Consider the following 19,486-nt stretch of genomic DNA (forward strand, 5'->3'; position numbering starts at 1 on the left):
TGAGGGTGAAGAGAAGAGATAGAAGTCTAGCTAGGAAGAATCAGCTCTGGAGTTGGGGATAATGAAGAGCATATTTACTCAGATTTTACACACCATCAGAGTGCAGGTATTGGGATTATTTTACTTTGTGCTTTTGGAGTCAGGGACGTAGTCTACGGTCCTAACTGGGTTGGAGTCTGAGTTGGAGAGAGAATAACTGCAGCAGAAATGGGCAGTTAAGGTTCCTTGGACAAGAATAATATTTTATTTCGGGGTGTCCTTCTGCAACAACAGTAAGGGAATTGTTTGTTTACAGAAGTTAAGAGAATACAGTGATTTTCTGATCGGCCTAGTGCTGGACAAGCGACTGCTAACACTAAGATATTGTGGGCTGCAGACTCAGGTGGGATCTGATTAGCTTCTCTTTCAGGGAAGATATTTTAGACGGACATTAAAGGCCGGCTTCAGTAAATAGGCAGATCGACTGTAGTTGATGTCCAGAGGGGGGCAGCAACGTGCACAAAGATGAATTGTCAACATAATTTCACCAGACGAAGAATATCGCCTGTCAAACGTTTGTTGCTAACTGACATTAAAGTAACGCTCACGTTAAATGTTAGTATTCCTGCGGACCATTAGACAGTGACAACCATGGAGCTGGTATGGTAAGTAAAGTTTTCACTTCAAACTTTGCAGAATGCCATAGTGGTAGATTTCGAGACAATTCTGGCAATTCAACTAGCCTACCCTTTGGCCAAATTAACGATAGCTAACAAGCTAGTTACCATACTAAGTCAAGTCCGACTGTGAGTTGTGCTGTGACTGACAGCTAACAGCTAGCCGTGCTAACCAAACATTAGCTAATAATATGATAAAAGCTTGCTTGACCTGGCAGTAATTACCATTACGTGGCAGTGTGCAGCTATTTTCGTTAACGTTTGCTGTTTATATTTAAAACATGAGTCTGTAACCCGGGAGGGCTAAACGAGAGGGTTGCAAGAGGCTAACCTTAGCTGACAGTCAAACTATTTACTGAGACCGGAACTTCACGCTAACTTCACTAAATATAGAATTTGTCTTTCTTCTTTTTAGTTGAATGTAACTTGTAGGGTTATTTTGTAACCGATTTTTTATATCTTCTTTTTTTTTTAGCTAAGCCATGTAAATTTACTCTACGGACTAATTAAACAATAACGCTACTGTTAGTGTTAACAATTAATTTCTATTGTAATGGGCATTGCAATTTTATCATTATTCTTGGCAGGATGTGTGTTTTTCCAATATGATATGAACACTGGCTTATGTGATCTTGCTTCAGGACGCTGTTTTAATAATATATGGACGTGATTTGACGCTAAAATGTTACGACAACTTCAACGTTAGCTTGTATTTTGAAGGTTGAAAGGGGAAGACGTATGTATTGTGTCTGACTTGATACTGTGTAGAGCCCGGCCAGTGTTAACCGGGGAATGCACCGTTATGTCCGAGTAACTACAGGTCGACTAGGTTGTGTACGTCTAGTTTAGCCACTCCATTATAACGGGTACAGTATGAAAACGTTTAAATGAGACATCTTCTCTAGATGCACAGCGAATTTGATAGTAACATGCCTCAGACAGCGCTCTACTCTTTTCAACAGAAGTATAGTACAATTATTATAGTACATTATCACAAAATACTCATATGTATAGCTTTACATTTTTAGTTATGGGTGAATTAGAGAAGGACCTTTGCTATTTGTAACAAATTAGGAAGAAACTAACAACATGCATGGCACATTTTAATTAATATCAGATGGCTACAGATATAATATTGGTCACTCATTAAATTTGAGTTGATCAAAAAATTGCGGCGGGATCACCGGTATTTTCGAGCTGTAACCAGGACCTGTTTGGTAATTTTAGATGATCTATTGTAGACCAACTGCTTAAAACGGAAATAAGTTTAGCATTAAATACAGATTTATTGGCGCCTGTGTGCCTCCCACTTACAGCTGTTGCCTGCTGGATGCTCATCCAGTATAAAATACATGTGTGTACAATATGATATCTTAACTGTGTTGTTTATTTGACTTTGTTTATTCCTCTATGGCATTCAGTGTCATGTATGACACCAAATTTGTTTGGTTAGTTGAATGGTAAACAATAATATTACATGTAAAAGCCATAATAAAAGCAATGCAAAGACATATGTTGTAAAATATTATATAATATAATAATATATTATATTACATAAAATTCTTCACTGTTGGGTGATATTATGATTGTTAGGTGAGATTATATCTTCTGGAAAATTGAATATTGAATAATTGTTGTTGCTAATGATAATGTTGTAGCTCAAATGTTTTATTTTGGTTTTTTTTTTTGAGATTCTCTTTCTATTGATGACTTCATGTCCAGTAGCTCTCAGTGGGGATTATTTAGTCTTCTGAGCAAGACCAGTCAAGATAAGATCGAGAAATAACAAATGAATCTTGTGACTTTTACTTTTTACAGTAAACTTTTGAAATTGAGTTACCTGCTTCTGAAAGTTCATTTCATGTCAAACTCATTGCTTTTACTCACTTTAACTCAGTAATGATATACAGTGAGTGCTGCTACATCGCTTCATAGAGTAACTGACCTTTATAGTGTTCACTACCCTACAACAGCAACTTTGAGACACCAATTAGGTTCTTCTATCTTGCATATCAAAAGATATGTAAGTCTGTCCAGTACAAATGCAGGGCAGTGCAGAATGTTATGTTATGAATGTCTGGGTACAACACAAGCCTTTTAATATCATTTGCCTTCTCTTTTTGATTCAAGGGAGGACCCTCCAGTTCCTGATGCTCCATTTTTTACTAAAGATCTTTACGACAAATATTCCCTTGCACCTAATATCAGAGAACTCTGGGCCTTTCTCCAAAGGTATTTCAATAAATTAACATATTAAGTAACACATCAGTTCAGATGCATTTTATTGTACTTTTAAAGGGTAACTAACTAGTGAGACTGCATTTTCTTTTCCCCTCAATTTTTTTTCTTCTCCTAAGTCCCGTGGAGAATGCCAACATAAAACAAGGGTGTGATGTTGTGGCTGCAAAAGCCTCCTGCTCTCCTTCCACAGAAGACGCTGCAGAGTTTAAAGACAACAGTTGCATCAGCAAGGAAGAGTCCTGTTGGGACAGCTGTGATAGCGATGATCCATATGCAGACAATGCTGCGGAAGGTGCAGAAGAATGCAAGGATACCAAAAAATCAAAAGTGAAACTCAAGCAGATTGAGAATGGGGCCGGCGCTGCTTACCCTGAACCTAGACTGCCCTTCCCTTGTATGTCCACCCTGTCCAGCAAAGACCAGAACACATATCTTGGCTTTTTGATGAGTAAGAAAACCAGGGATCCTCCACAGGTACAAGCATCTCTCCTTAATAGTATTTTGGGCCTGCCAGTCCGTGTTGCATCGCTTTACTCAAATAATCTGGTCTAATATTTCAGACCTTAAAGGCACGAGTAAACATGGAAGTGATGCAGTTTATGAAGTACCTGCAAGATGTGGCCAAAATGTGTGCTGAAGACTACAACTTCATATCACAGGGAGCTATGCAATATTCAGAGGTACTGATGCTACAAGGATTGCACTTGTTTTCAGCTCCGTGTGATGTGTCTTAAAACATAGGGCCCAAATTTGTTTTTCAGGATTTTTTCAGGGGCTGTTTGGAGTGCATTAAGACATATCCTCAATTCTACCAAATCCAAGAGATGACTAGTTTGACAGGGGGAACATTCAACCCAGGGCTGACACTCACCTTTGAAAAACAGCTGCTAATCATGGTAATGTACCTTTTGAAGTGCATCTATCACACAATAGCCGTTCCAGTCCCAAACGTGTTGCATTAGCACTTCATATACTTAAGTTCATAAATGCCAGTTTACTATTCAACCTTTCAAATTGAAGTATTGTATTGCAGAATCAGTCTTTTGGTGTTGATTCACTTCCTCTATTTCCATATTTGCACCCTTTATTTCTCCAGGGCAATGTGGATATTACAGACCACAAGATAGTGCCTACTGATGCACAGCTTGCATCGGATTATCAAAGTGTTTCATCAGAGAATCCTCCAGCTAGAAAAGCCAAGGACATGCACGCTGTAAGCAATTGTCTCACTTTTTTAATTACTCCAATAAAGTCACAAAGATGTTTTACTGCTAGAATGGGATTCATGACCGCAGGTCTATTGTAACTCCGTTTCAGCTCTTGCAGTTTTCACAAAAGACACCAGAGGGTGTTCATGTCTGGCTCAGCAAAACCTGTACTAATTGTGTTTCTGAAGGATGTTTGGTCAGACACAGTACTGTCAAAGTCCAGTTAATTTTTTAGGCACCTGTTTAATTATTTGTATTTGTTTGGTTGATAGAGTGGATGTTGTGGTAGTGTGACCTAGTCTTGTTTTTCTCTACAGACAGTCAGCAGTGATGTTAATGCAGAGAAATTGTGTGCCCGTTACGAGCCTCACGTGTGTCTGACTCGCGATGCCTTGTTCAAGCTGCTGGACAACCACGGCCCTGACTTTGGGGAGCCATGGGAACTGCCTGTTTGGATAAAATTAAATCCAGGAAAAGGTACCGCTTCATTATTTTGCCACCCAAGCTGTCATGGAGGAAATTATTTTAATTAGGGCCAATTTAGGTACTGCTTCCAGTGGGTAAAAATGCTTAAGAACAATACATGCCTGTACCCCCTCTCTCTTTTTTTTCTCTCTCCTCTTTGTTTTGCTGGCCATCCTGAACTGAGAGATGAGACATTGTTAATCATATTGGTGAAAGAAATACAGCATGTAGCAGTGAAGAAATCTTGAGATAAATCACAGCGTGCATTGACATGGAATGGCCTCATGGTGGCACTGTTTCACATAGACCTTTTATTTCATATGTCTTATTTACAGGCAGTAGTCAGAAGAAGACTGTATACATAGATTCACCCCTTCTGAAGACTGAAATTACAGTGAGGGAGAGGAGTCGCTTCTACCATGAGGAGAGTTTGAAGCTCTCCATCAAGAAGAATGGAAGTAAAAATGTGTTCCATTTAATGACAGAGCTTCCTGTGAATGAGCAGCAACTCTCTCCGGTATGTTGACGCACATGTAGATGTGGAACTATATGCGGTACGTGATTCTGTAACATCAACAGGGATTCTTTGTTTTCTGTTTCTAACCAGGAGAACTCACAAAGAAATTTAGTGTCTTTTGAAAACAGTGGTCTTGACTTTGAGATGGACCTTACTGACCTGGAGACATTTGGAGAGACAACACCCATTAAAGCTTCCAAGATAACGAAAATACAGAATGAGCAGGATGCATGTGTTAAACGTAAAAAAGCTACAAGTGCCCCGCCTTTAATTAAGTCTGGTGAGCAACTTGCAAACCGTAGCAGCAGTTCACTAGAAGAGATGAATATCTCAGTGACAGTTATGGATGATCCCATGACAAAGGAGACAGCTCAGCCAGATCTCAGTGAGTCCAGTGTGCCAAAGACTGAACAGCTGAGGCAGGACTCTGCAGAGGAAAGTGACGAAGACCTAGCTTTTACAGGAGATTCTGATGATCAGAAGCTGGTCATTGACGTGTCTCCAGCTGGAACACCTAAAACACAACGCAAGCCAAAGACCACACCATGCTCTCCTGACCCCCCTTTTACCCCAGTCTCTGACACGGTCTCTGTAAACTCAGAGTCATCTTCCCCTCAAAAGGTTAAAAGGCGGACGCGACAATCCAAAAAATCAATGGCTGGCGACCAACTTGGAGAGATCCTGCGCATGCAGACAGCAATGTTCAACTCTGCCAGTGACACAGGTAAATGCTCCACCATATCCCAGGAGACCAACTCACCCACCCGATGCATGGGACCTTCAGTTAACTCCCATCCAACGTCTTTGGTTAAGCCCTGTGTGTCTTCATATTTGGAGAGAAACCAGAACCAGGGCAGAGAAAGCTGCACGGCTCCCCACAAATTTGCACCAGTGGTCAACATCAACACTACAGAGCACAAAAGTTAGTGTCACATTGATTTTCATTGAGTGGATTTAGGTTGTGTCTGTATACTCAATTAACACACAGTACATCATTGCCTCCCTCACAGAAATACTGTCACAAGACCTGCAGGCTGGTGCAGAAGATGAACAAGATTACAAGGCTCCAGAGGATGGCAGCCTAATCTACAAGCTCTACAGTCTGCAAGATTTGCTGGTCATGGTGCGCAGCTCTCTCTCACTGACCCACTCGAGGAAAGTGGGCCGCAGCCAGAACCAGGTATACACGTTAGTTTGTACACATCCTCCAGAATGTCATAGTTTCATATATTAAAGTTTAAAATTGGTTTATCAATCTATCTTATTTCTGTCCTCTGTTTTATGCCCAAGTAGTATGTGCCAGTCAATGTCTTGCCCAAGCTGGAGTACCAGCTGAGTTATGGTGTTGAGTGTGTAACCAGCAGTGAGGCTTGCCAGCTGTGGACAGAGACATTGCTCCACTCCAGCACAGTTTCATACATAGGTAAAACTTTAATTACTGTTACCGCCAATCCTTTTCTTTCTAAATTCAGTTAAATTAAAATTAATCAAACAGTAAAAACCAAATTGCTCTCAGTTGTAATGTAGTGCCTTTCTTTTTCAACCTAAATGCTAAGAAAATAGTCAAAGTAACATTTATGTGGCTTTAAAAAGGAGAATTTTCTCTTCTCCCTCCCTCACTGGAGTCCACAAGGCATATCCTCCCACAAACCAATGGAATAGTGTTGAGATGACTCACCATCCTGCTGTAACTGTGTAGTGATTGAGTTTACTTTGTTGCCATAACAACAGCCACGTTTGATTGTGGGGAATTACAAAGAATGAAGTGTGCCACGCTCAGCTAAATGTTGTTTATAGATTCCATTAAGTTGCCATAATGGATATTTTCAACTTACATGTGCTTCTTACCTGTAGTTCAAGATTCAGGGCAAGACTCCACCCTTTATTCTGAACTACGTGCATTGATTTGTTGTAAGTGTTGTTTGGGAATGTACATCACCATCTTCCCAGCAAAATTAAGTTGTTTTTTTTTTCTGTCTAATGAATAGCTTTTTCAAACAGCAATCTGTAAATTATACCCCTTTCCAGTCTGTTAGCATAGTTGATGTACAGTACACGTTGAAAGTACAAGCTTGTGTAGTGGTCCTTTTAATCAGCTGCCCTTCTATGAACAGCTTTGCCAAAAAAGTAACCCTTTGAGTTTAAAAAATGTCAGATCTTCCAGTCAAAAAAAAAATGGACAAAGTTTCATAGGTTACAAACACTAGTATAAGAAAAAGAATAACCAGTGATAAAAAAGCGATAGCATTCAAGCTGTACGAAAAACATTATAGAATATGTCCCGTTTAATGGCATTGTGCTGGAGGCACAGCTGATAAAAGACTTCCTTCTTTACTTAGTGTTTCGTAGTTCATCATGGGGTTTATCATGTGGCCTACTCAGTTGTGTATTTATGGCTGTGGTTGCAGGCTCTAAAATAGTCCATAATTGAAGGAAGGCACTATTGAAATAAGCAGGAATTACAAGTAGGAGTGGGAGGCAGGAAAGAAGACAGGACCAATAAGCATCTCTTAACCCCACCTGTAACAATGCCGGCAAATCATCACAGACTAATTACTTTGTAAGCATTAGAAATGACATTGATGATGAGGTGAAGCTCTTGATGTGCACACTCATTAGTCCTTTTCTCTGTGTATCTCTCATCCTTTCTTGCTGTCTCTCTAGCTCACATCAATGCACACACATCAAAAGTAGCTCTGCTGAGAAAGCTGCCTGACAACTGGAAACAGAACCTCTCCTGTGGGTTCAAGTGAGTGCCGTTAGAACAGATGTATGCAGATGATTAGGATTAACCTAATCATCCCTTTATGATCATGTTACTTGAGATTCAGAGATTGTCACCTGGAGATTCAGTTGGTTTAGCAATAAGCCAGGTCTTTTCATCAATGGTACCTATCATCGCTTCAGTTTCGGTCATCTGAATCAGTGGTGAAATTTAGATCCCCACCAAAGTAGACAGACTGTAACTTGGTGATATCTCTTTTCCATCCAAAGGCCATCCAAGTCACTGAATATACTGCACCACCTACTGAAAAAGCTAACCGGGTAAGTTGTTAGGGACATTCATCGTCTTAGTTTTGTTTGTAGGTTTGTAGTGCTGAGCCCCTCTACTGTCACTCTCCTGTTGTTCACAATCGCTGATGTATTATCTTGTAAGACTGTTTATTTTTAAATAATTTCTTAAGAAAGAATGTTAGTTTGAGCTGGCTTTATATCTTTTGATTTAGTGCAGCAGTTTTATCTAATGAATGACTAATTTAATGTGTAAAAACGGAAGTGTTGGGTTTTTTTTTTTTTTTTTTAAACTGCATCTGCAGATGAATTGTCTGGGCACGTCTTTCTTCATGCTCTGTTTAAGATGATGAAACTTTTGTACATTCAGGCCTGACAGCCTCTGGCTAGAGATATGACATTGGTGTGCCCTCATGTTTGTGTTGGAGGGTTACACAATCAATTTCTCAACAACCCTCAAAAGATGTGTCACCTTCTGCTTTCTTAAGGCTCTGTTCACCTACATTCCAGCCACCTGGCAGGAAACAAGGAACCCTCTACAACATGTTTCAATGTGTGGGTTTTGACTTAAAAACTCTCAGTGAATTCATTTGATTTTGCAGGTTAGACGAAGGACAGTACCTGATTGCGCACAAAGCAGGGGAACCATTTGTGACCTTACTAAAAGCAGCCACTGGGAAAGTGAGTCGGGGGGCATACAATCTGCAGCACCTCCACAGCTCTGTCCCACAGCCCCCGGCCTCTGGCCTCCTGCCCTGGATACCTGTTGATCCAGCTGTGGTCCTACCCTTCCACCAAGCACATGGCCGTGTCCCCTGCACCTTCCCGCCAAAACCCTTCCTAAAGGTGTGTGCTTGGTTTTTGTCACTGTAGTTACTGTGTTGACAGATGGCACTTTGAAAAACTGAGTTAAGAAGAAGTTTGACTGGAACTGTTGGGAAGCGTGTCTAGGAAGTCCACACCCTTTCTTTGTTACAGAAATACATGTACGCACAGGGATTCTCTAAAAGCCTAAATAAATGAAATACTGTCTCCCACTAAATTGTAGTGAGTGCAAAGCACTTTGCCATTTCATTATTAAACAGGCTGAACAAGTACACTACTGCATAGTTTGCCTGCAGAAACCCAAAACTAACAACAGAGACAATGGAGAGCATACCAATATCAGCAGCAGCTCAGTCTGGATTATTGGTGTAGACTCCGAGACATTCATTGGATGCCTGTCTAAACACCCGCACATTGAAGACGTTAACACATCTTTTAACTTGTCAAACAGCAAAGGAACTGTCAATACAACAAGTTTTTTCAGTTGTGCATTTTGAATGTCAACATTTGCCACTGACTTCTGAGGGTAACAAATAAAAATATTGTTGGAGGGTATACTGTGTGGTGCTACTTGAATTTAGCATCCAGTCATTTAAACATTTTTGCCTTCCTTTATCCTACCAGACAGCAACAGATGGGTCATTGCAGTCCAACAACCGTGGAGCCGGACAGTCAAAGAACAAGATGAATACAGGAGGCAACATGAAGAACAAACAAACGAAACGTGCGGCAAAGCGTAACAAGTATATTAAAAAGCAAATTCAGAAGTCCATTTAAAAAAAAAAAAATTCCCTTATCATAGGATTTAATATCATGTCATTCATATAATTTCATATCATAGGTTAGGCAAATCAGCAGAGGAGCTGGAAGGGAAAGGAAAGGAAAGGAATCCACTGACAATGTCTTCAAATTTCATTCTGGAAATACATTGTGACCTTAAATATAGATGTGAATGCTGAAGCACTTTCTACAGTATAGAATATATACTTTTATATTTTGATATTGTTCAGAGACATTTTGTTTTGTATATTTTGTCAGTTATAATGTTTTGTAAAAACAGAGCAACAATAAACTTTGTCAAAATATTCTTATGGGACTGTGGTTATTGTCTGTAAGGCGCTGACATCAGGACTGTGATGTCAGGATTAGACATCCCTTTGAAAATCTCCTGAGGGCACAGAGCGCCAGTCACTTACAAAAGTATATGCATGGGAAAACTAACAAAGCTTTAAAAGCTTGAACTCCCTTGTTTAAACTGCCAGTGGCTTCCAGTGTAATAGGGTGGAGTCATGAGTGCATGGAAAGGGGAGGGAATCTGAGTCAGGAGAGGTGAAAAGGGAAGCCTTTTTGTTTGTCAGAGAAGTTTAACCTCCACACCCTTTCCACTTTTAACACCGCCTGGACAAATCTCTGTATCATCTCATCATCTTTTACAACTAAGGTAAGTTGATTAAACATTTTAATCTGGAATAACTTGATTTGTAACTGAGATTAACTTCACAATACAGTGAGGTTTTTTTTGGAAATTTTCCAACTTGCAGTTGTGAGTCATAACATGATTTCCAAATAATTTCCATTCAGTATTTGCAAACAAATTTTGTTGTCTTCTTTCTTGATTTTTCTTAAGTAAAAAGTGAATTCCTGCTCTCCAGTGTGAGCTCTTACCTGTTTTCTTGTGTGCATCTGAATGTACTCATTTGCTATACCAGACTGGAGTGGCACTTTTTCCAGGGTGTGTCTCTGTGGGGTTGCTGCTAAGCATGTGTGTCAGACTGAACAAGGAGTTGAAAGTTAGACAATTGTCAGTTGTATCTAGCCATTTTACTAGAACCTACTCTGAATGTGAATATGCCAAAGCAGTCAAAACAAAGAAATATTGATGAATAAAAGTGATAAAGTCTCTTGCAGTTATTTTAGTGCCTCTGTTGCACCAATAGCAACAATTGAAATGAAGTTGAAGATTTTCTCTTCCTCTGTTGAGAAGACTTTGCCTTAGTGGCTCAAGTGATGATGTTTTCAGATAAAACAAACATGACCCCTTGCATGGTTCAACTCAGACAAGTCAGTGATAGGATTACAATGAAATTTGATTACAAGATTGTATTGTGTTGACAGTTCTGTCACCTTTTCCAGAACAGTCACAATGGCTCTGGTGTCAGAGTTTCTTGGACAGCTGTCTCTCAACATTGGGGTAATGCAAGACTTTCTTTTCTTTTTTCTTTTTTTTTATCCTAGAAAATATACAGTACATAACGTACATTGGATACACTGCATACTGTTTGTTTAATAATGCTGTTTTTTTTTACCTCTCACACTCACTTTGAATCTTTAGGCCCACGAACCCACGTTCCCCACGGTGGTACCTGCCGTGGACTTTGACCCTGACAGAGATGCGGCCAGAATAGAGACTGCTATCAAAACCAAAGGCAAGATACAATACTGTGCACCTCTCTCAGAAAAAAAAACAAAAAAAAAAACCTAGTGCCTGTTTCTGCAACTTCTCTCCACAGATGAGTAGCTGGTATTTGTGAGTCAGCATCCTGGCTCAAAATCTTTTGGCCATGCTGGGAGCACCTCCCAAGTCTTTTCCTCAGTGCTGGCAGAGCGCTTTTCTGCCCACTGACTGAGAGCTATTGGCAAGAGGCTGACCGCTAACTCTTCAACAGCCCACCATTTTGTTGTAATGACTCATGTCAGATGTGGAGTGATTTTTTTCTTGACCAGTGTGGGCATGAGGGGGAAAATACCTTGTCTAATGGCATCCACTACAGTGCAGACCCGATGGTATTGAACCACTGAATCATCTAACAGGGACGGGATTTTCCCAAAACATCCATCAACGTGAAAGATCTCTGCTTTCCTTTTGTAAAGCCAATATTACTCTTAAGCCAAAATATACTTTAAATCTAATTAAACCAAATTACTTACACTATATGTTTAGAAGACTCCATACCAGCTATATGGCAATCTAGCAATAAAACTTTAGCCCACAGTGGTATGCAAGAGTAAGAATGCTCAGATTCTACTGTGAAAGTTGAACATCATAGTTTACTTACTTAACAGGTAGCTCAATTAATTCCTAAATTTTCTTTAAAGGTTTTACCTGGTTTTGAGGCATACTTTTTTTTTTTTATGTGTGGTAATATATATAATATACAATTACAAATCCAATATAACAGAACTTTAGTTTTACTTCCAGTTATCAATATAAGCATTAGGCCAAAAGTCCTTGTATCAGTTGGGCTCTATTACTTTTGGCTGATAATCAGTTTTAATACCACATTCCTCCTAACTCATCTTTTCACTCTTACGCCATATAGAGTCAGCTGTGAGTGAACAATCCTTGTTTAATTCAATCCAAATAACTTAGCTACAGTATAACTCTGTAAATATACTCAGTAGTTGAATTCCATCCCTCTTGTCGCGCTTAATGTGTGTAATCTGTATGTCTGTCTTTTTGCATTAACATTAGGAGTGGATGAGCAGACCCTCATTGACGTGCTAACAAAGCGGACCTACTCCCAGAGGAGAGACATCGCTTTTGCTTATGAAAGGAGGGCAAAGAAGGTACAATAGGCCTGGACAGAAAATTAAAAAGGCCCTTCTCAGCTCTGTTTATGTAGCGGGACACATTCAAAACCGCACAGGTAACACTGTTGTATTTTGATGTTTGTAGGACATGATCTCAGCCCTGAAGGGAGCGCTGTCTGGTTCGTTGGAAACAGTGATGCTTGGACTGATGAAGAGCACGACTCAGTACGACGCCTCAGAGATCAGAGGATCAATCAAGGTATAGGGACATCGACTGTATCAGTAGATAAAATTGAAGGGTTACACTGCCCTCTGCTGGAAAAATGGCAACACATGCTTTTTTTTCTCCAGATGGATCTGACATTAGGTGGTGCCTCCTCAAGTGGCATGTGAAAAATAGTAATGAAGGTTTTCTGTCTCTTCAGGGCTTAGGAACAGACGAAGAGACGCTGATTGAGATTCTGTGCTCACGCAGCAATGATGAGCTGGTGGAGATCAAGAAAGTCTACAAGGAGTGTGAGTTCAAAATATCTCAGGCATTCATTTAAAGGGCTGGAAGTACATCTTAATGAAAATCGTCTCACCCGTAGGCTGTTGTTCTGTCTGTTTTCCAATCACTGTAAGACTGTTGTACAACCTTGGCTCTCTTTGTCCATCAAAAGTCTTGTGTCCAGTCTTAAATGTCCTTGAACCCGAAATTCGACAGCTTTGTGATTGCTCTGGCGGTACAGAGAGACCTAACTATCTAAAATGAAAATATTATTTCCCGCAGTGTTCAAGAAGGACCTGGACAAAGACGTCGCAGGTGATACCTCGGGGAACTTTGCTAAACTGCTCTTGGCTCTGGTGCAGGTGAGATCTGGCAGTGCCTGCCATTATGATTTATAAAACACAATAATGTTGAAACTGACCTGAGTCATGTCTTATTTCTGTGCAGACCAAGAGATCCGATCCATCCTCTGTTGTCGACCATGAAAAGATTGATGAAGATGCCAGAGTAAGTTGCCATTTTTACTTTGTAAAGTAAATTGATTTTAAATGTCTATTCTTTTGTTAACATAGAATTCAATTTTGCTGAAATGTGAAGGATTCCAGCTGTGAATGTGTTAAATTGTTCTTGATCAAGAAAAGACTTACCTAACTTTGTTACTGTCATTAAACCTCAGGGTCCAATGGCCCTTTAACTCCTCATAGTTTGAAAGTTTTTTTGAAGATTTCTTGGTGTGCTTCACCTATCTATAATCTTCTATCCTAAGATCAATCTTATGGTGGATGGATGGATATGTGATTCGTGTTTGATATAGAAGCTGTTTAAATATGAAACTTTTTTTTTTACTTCACTAGTTCATTCTTTAAAAAAATGCCATGTGTCATTTTTCGCCAGTGTCACACTTTAACCCCTAAATATGCAAATCTTGAGTTCTTGCATCTAAACAAACAACTAAGTTGCTGAAAAATCTACTGAAATGTCCAGATGAGCTTGGAAACCGTGGATAATTTGATAAACCTTTGTGCAGATGATCATTTTGTGTAACCAGTCATTTTCGGTGCAGACTTAGATAATACTGCTCGAATAATGATTTTTGGTACAGTAATATTTAAAAGGAGCAACAGCACTCTCATGCCAAAAAGTGTGTGAAATATTGCAGTGTTTAACGGTATTTTGCTGATTCAACTCAGGCACTCTATGACGCTGGTTTAAAGATTAGAGGAACTGATGTGGCGACCTGGATCTCCATTATGTCTGAGAGAAGTGTACCCTACCTGCAGAGAGGTATTACACCTTTCATGTCGAATGATTGATACACAAGTGTCATTTTTTGCTCCTCCCTAGTAATTTGAAAAGTGTGCCCATTACCAATCAAATTAATCAGTTTTCACTGCTTGTTAGTGTTTCAGAGGTACAAGAGCTACAGCCCCTACGACATGCAGGAGAGTATTGTGAAGGAAGTCAAAGGAGACTTGCAAAGGTCCTTCCTGGTGCTAGGTACGCTTATTTTTTATCAGTAATTTATATTTGTTAATACAAATAGTTACTTAGGATTGACAAGGCTTCATCATACGAATCACTTTTATAACGACAAATAAAAATACATTATTGAATATTTATTCTGTTCCTCTTTTGTTCCAGTCCAGTGCTTTGAAAACAAACAGCTGTACTTCGCCAAGAGACTGAATGAAGCCATGAAGGTAGTTACAGCGCTGTTCTCTTTCTTCTTGTTGAAATTTTGAAGGCCAGCCTTTTTTGTTTCGGAACAGATGTAAGAAGCACATCTTCTTGTGAAAGTGCAGTTTTGCTGCAGGAGCACAGAATCCAGAGTTGGCAAAAGTTGTCTTACAACAGTGTTGCATCAGCTGCTGTGGTTAAGTATAGAACATGTACAACTTAACTAAGTGCTGACTTGTGCGTGTCTGCTCAGAGTAAAGGAGCCAAAGAGAAGATAGTGACCAGAATTATTGTGTCACGCTGCGAGGTGGACCTGAAGAAGGTCTGTTCTGAATACAAGTCCCACTTTGGACAATCTCTGCAAAGGACTATTATGGTAAGTGAATAATACAACCCGCCCCTGGCCCATGACTGATTTACAGTGAGGCTTGCTCTATCCTGCAACCCCTCTAACCCGCTCTCTTTCTGCAGGAACACACCAAGGGAGACTACCAGAAGGCTCTGCTCGGTCTGTGTGGGCCAGAGCTGTAAAAATGAATCATCAGTACCAAAAGTTCCTCCCTTTCCACCGCTGGAAAGGTGGGCTGATGAATGTCACACTTAGAACAATGTCTGCGGCAAAAGCCTACTTTTTCCACAGCATGTTTACACGCAACATTCAAGGTGATAACTTCATTTTTTTGCTACATGAAGAATTTGTATTACAACTTACTTTTGTTATGACACAATGGCAATAAAGTTTCTTACTTTCAGTGCATTCCACTTAGTCTGTTCTTACTTGACGTTTACATAGAGGCCCACCAGAGGGCGCTATAGTAGCATTAAAAGCAGCTGCAGAAAGCTCCAGTTAACCTGTCTCAGGGCCTTGTATCTGATACCTGCTGAAGAAATGCAGAGAACCTACATTTTTAATTATAATGAGATATTTAATCTCAAATGACATTTTTGCATTTCATCAGTATCCTTTTTACTGCTTAGTAGAGATAGTAAATAAAGTGAAAATAAACAAAAACAGATAAATAGACTACATATATTTTATTTGCACAAGATGAAAATGGTATTATTTTGCAACTTGTGACAAATATCCTTATATATAAATATATATCAAGCTTGTAGTTAAAATTACTATTTAAATTCAGAACGTCAGCTGCGATGTTTGAAAACGTCAAGATTTATGACTTTATGGAAACAGAGTATCCATACAGCATCTTTTCATACAAATAATTATGAGAAGTCTTCCTCATTTTCCACTATGTGGTTCTATCAAGATGATTTAATCATTAGTGTGTTTTTCTGTGTTTGTTTGGTACTAATATTTTAATTAAAAATGTTAATTTTACCTCTGGCAAAGATGATTTGCATACCACTAAACAAGCGTCTATACAGTGTGTTTCTGCTGTTTAGTTTGTGGTCTCTCAGGATGAAATAACCACCACAGTGTTGTCAAGGCATTTCTACTGAAGTATAAGAAAAAATGGCCCCAAAAGGCAAGATCAGTACTGCTGAACACAGCGATGAGGAAAAAGGATGTGAAGGAAAGCACGGACCTAATAATCTAATGAAAATAAAGTGGTGTACTGTAACTCAAATATGATAGAAGATCATCTGTTATTGGGGGAGAAATTGCCAGATAAAAGAATAGCTCTGTCTTAAATTCTCACTGGTTGAGTAGCTGAGGTGAGAAATGGCATCAAATTTTAACAAGGCATTGGATTTATGATCATTTTGTAATAATATTGATGAGAACATTAGCCCTTTGTGATGGTTTATGTTTATTGCCAATAAAAAAATAAAATATAGTGTAAAGTAAGGTAAAACAGTATTTTGCAAAGCAGGGAGTGGGATTTATGCGTGAATATGGTGACAGATTAATCTCTGCATCATAAAGAGGAGAGTACCACCATATTTTTCCCTTTTTTATATGGATGTACAACATGCTGTTCTGTTCAAGGCCAGCCCGTAGGGACCTCCAGCAAACCCAAGGGGAACTCTCTTCTCAATTGAAACGATGCAATTTACTATCCCAAACGCTGGCACTTCATCATTCAGAGGACTTTAACCCCATGAATGTCAAACACAGAGCATGCTGGGAAGGAGATGGAATACCTCACATTACCATAACAACTAGAGCCAAATGACAAGCACTCAAAAGCCCAAAAGGTGAAGAATAATACCATATAATCACCCAATAATGTTTGAATTTGAGAATAGAGTTTTGATTACATTATGTTTAGAAAAAGCTATAGGAGCTATATAAGCTATTTTTTTTTTGACAATCTTATATACCAATAAGGAATCAGTGGCCACTCCCAGCTGTGGCTGTATCCTGGTGCTTTTAAAGGTCAGACGAATCCTGTTCCTTTTTCTAGTACTTGTCCCAGTTAGATCGAACATGTGGAGCGCTCCACCACTTCACCTCAGAGACAAAGCCCAGGCAGCGCTGCAGGCGACCAGCAGCATTAAAGTTTCACAGTACAGCTGTATAGCTGCTGCCGGCCCGCCAGACATACCAACTGCACACTGGGAAGGTATTAGTTTGTGCTTTTTATTAATTCATTGCATTGAAAAGAGCTCGCAACTTAGAGAACCGACAGCTCCTCAATGTTTCTTCTCATCTCTCTCTACTTGACACATCTGAACCTGGCTCAGTATTTTTGTGCAGAGCACCAAAGGGTGTTTAATTATAGAGTAGTAGGCCACCGAGGTCTGCTTTTAATTGTGTGCATCCTTGTGTGTGTGTCTGTGTGCGTGTGTGTCTGTGTGTGTTTGCCTGGAGCTCTATAGGTCGCAGGCATACTCTAAATGAGAACTCCTACAGGCTCAGCTGGAAGACCCGCTCCCTCAACACATCTACAGAGCCGGGAGAGCCAGAGTTTGATTAATATTTTCTTAATTATCATTATTTAATTCAGCAAAACCACAGCATCTTCAGTGAAAGTGTGGCCTTTGTCTTTGTGATGCTGAATATCCCGGCTCATTAAGGGCATGGAGAGATCCTGTATATGGTAAATAAGAGGCTGGGTCTTACGCTGCCGCCCCAGGGGGAGTTGGCACCACAATGAAGGACATCTCCTTCTAAAGAATGGCGCTGTGCTGATGTTTCTCTGCTCAGACCGCAGAGCTGGATCCTCCGCCTCTGGCATCGTCAGGCCCGCTTCCTTTTATGAGGCTCAAACTGAGACAACAGCGCAGGCAGATGAGCGATGTGCACTCGTCATGCCATCAGGCTGCCTCCTTTGTACAGTAGACTGGTGATTGAAACAACATGAGAGAGCAGAAAAAGGCCTGTCTCCTCTTGGGTTCTGGTTGCAGTCAGTCCATCTGCAGACAAAAAAGACACATCGCGAAGTTTATAAAAGAGCTTTGTGGACATGCAACGCAATTTATGTCTTTGAAGAGTTCAGCTTCTGTCATCTCGAGGAGCCAAAGAGAATCTCAACAAGGTTATACTTGAAGCACAATATGAGTCTACTGCTTCATTTCAGCCTGTGTAATACAGTATTTACAGACAGGGTGCGGTTATTAATTGTACATTAAATCAATCATGTCTGGTTCTAGTCTGTTAAAAAACATGCCTGGAGACATAACTAGACTTTTATATAGTTGATCAGATCAGCAGTATTTGATGCTAAGGGCTGGAATGAATGCTGAGTTTTCTCTTTGCTTGAAGCTTCCTCCCTATTGCCGTGTGCTGAAGGGATGAGAATACCCTGCGGCTGGTTAACCTACACGCTTTCCATCTATATCCACTGACTCCCCTCCTTCAGCTGGCCCACAGAGACGAATCTCATCCTTTGTGCCTGTTCCGCCACTCGCCACTCTGCCAAACATGCAAAAGGGAATTTTCTGACAGAGAACCATGCTCGCGAAGATTGCTGTGATCCACTCGTTTTGATCAAATGTCTGACATAGGCTGTGGAAGCAAAGGGGTTCCTGCTTTATATCATACGGGGTGCTTATATGCATACTGTTTGTGTGTACAGTTTAATCTTTTGATGGGGCTGTGTGGCCTCCAGCCAGATGCACTAATGATAATTTTCTGTGAAGTGGTTGTAATGGTCTGGCCCTGGCTTCAGCAGCTCTTCCGTTGTTTGCACATGCCACTGGATCAGTTTGGGTGTGTGTACTTTGCAGCGATGATGATAATATACCAAGAACTGCAAGGGGGAGGGCCGTCTTTATCAGGGTGGCATATTAATGTTTATTTACACCATGGCTAATAAGATGTGTGCTCCGCATCTAGGTGAGACAGAATGATAGTGGGTAATTAAACTGCTTTGCTTTAGATTCATCCATTATCCATACTCAAGCCTGCATACATAATGTAATAATGTAAAATAAGGCTTGTTGCAGCAGTGGATGAGGTGACCATTCAGAGGTGTTTTCATCCTCAGAGCACGGTGTAAATCAGTGTGGTGTGTCACTGCAGTCAAACTGCATCGAGATCGGTGTGATAAATTTGGGAATTGTCAAAATATGTATTCAGAAGCAAGTGAGATATGGCCCTTTACATAATGCAATTTTTCAAGAACACAAACAGAGTGACAAGACTCATTTGTGTTTCAGCGTTTAGCTTTAGCCTCTAACCTGTTGGTGGTTCGGGATTGAATGAGTGGGTCTCTAATCCATATTGTCACGATGTTTAATCCCATCTACTGAAGGTAGGCCCTGTCACCGGTGTCCTTGTCGAACCGGCCACTGGACCCCAAGCGCGCGTACACACACACACACACACACACACACACACACACACACACACACACACACACACACACACACACACACACACACACACACAGCATCACCTTCATGCAAGAGATTGAAATCAGCTAGGCAGACACTCGAGCATGAACCAAATGTCAGC

At 40.2% G+C, this 19,486-nt stretch overlaps 2 protein-coding genes across 3 annotated transcripts; both read left to right on the forward strand.

Annotated features, from left to right (window-relative positions):
* Positions 1 to 479: 479 nt before the first annotated feature.
* ice2 (interactor of little elongator complex ELL subunit 2) lies at positions 480 to 10,003 on the forward strand. Of its 2 annotated transcripts, XM_040134131.1 has the most exons (16): positions 480 to 644; positions 2,787 to 2,888; positions 3,014 to 3,371; positions 3,458 to 3,577; positions 3,659 to 3,793; positions 3,994 to 4,110; positions 4,423 to 4,582; positions 4,906 to 5,087; positions 5,178 to 6,009; positions 6,098 to 6,267; positions 6,381 to 6,510; positions 7,752 to 7,836; positions 8,082 to 8,132; positions 8,702 to 8,945; positions 9,549 to 9,648; positions 9,766 to 10,003. In XM_040134131.1, exons 1-16 carry the CDS (start codon positions 631 to 633, stop codon positions 9,768 to 9,770), a joined length of 2,805 nt encoding a protein of 934 aa, XP_039990065.1. In that variant the 5' UTR covers positions 480 to 630; the 3' UTR covers positions 9,771 to 10,003. The 2 variants fall into 2 exon arrangements, with proteins under 2 accessions (XP_039990065.1, XP_039990064.1); XM_040134130.1 differs by having other exon boundaries at positions 9,549 to 10,003.
* Positions 10,004 to 10,202: 199 nt separating this feature from the next.
* LOC120792675 (annexin A2-A-like) lies at positions 10,203 to 15,379 on the forward strand. The gene is made up of 13 exons (XM_040131908.1): positions 10,203 to 10,365; positions 11,058 to 11,115; positions 11,257 to 11,350; positions 12,397 to 12,491; positions 12,601 to 12,714; positions 12,881 to 12,971; positions 13,228 to 13,307; positions 13,393 to 13,452; positions 14,136 to 14,229; positions 14,347 to 14,442; positions 14,587 to 14,645; positions 14,876 to 14,998; positions 15,094 to 15,379. Exons 2-13 carry the CDS (start codon positions 11,068 to 11,070, stop codon positions 15,151 to 15,153), a joined length of 1,014 nt encoding a protein of 337 aa, XP_039987842.1. The 5' UTR covers positions 10,203 to 10,365; positions 11,058 to 11,067; the 3' UTR covers positions 15,154 to 15,379.
* Positions 15,380 to 19,486: the final 4,107 nt, after the last annotated feature.

Source organism: Xiphias gladius, chromosome 8 (genome assembly GCF_016859285.1).
Source record: "Xiphias gladius isolate SHS-SW01 ecotype Sanya breed wild chromosome 8, ASM1685928v1, whole genome shotgun sequence".
Lineage (NCBI taxonomy): Eukaryota > Metazoa > Chordata > Actinopteri > Istiophoriformes > Xiphiidae > Xiphias > Xiphias gladius.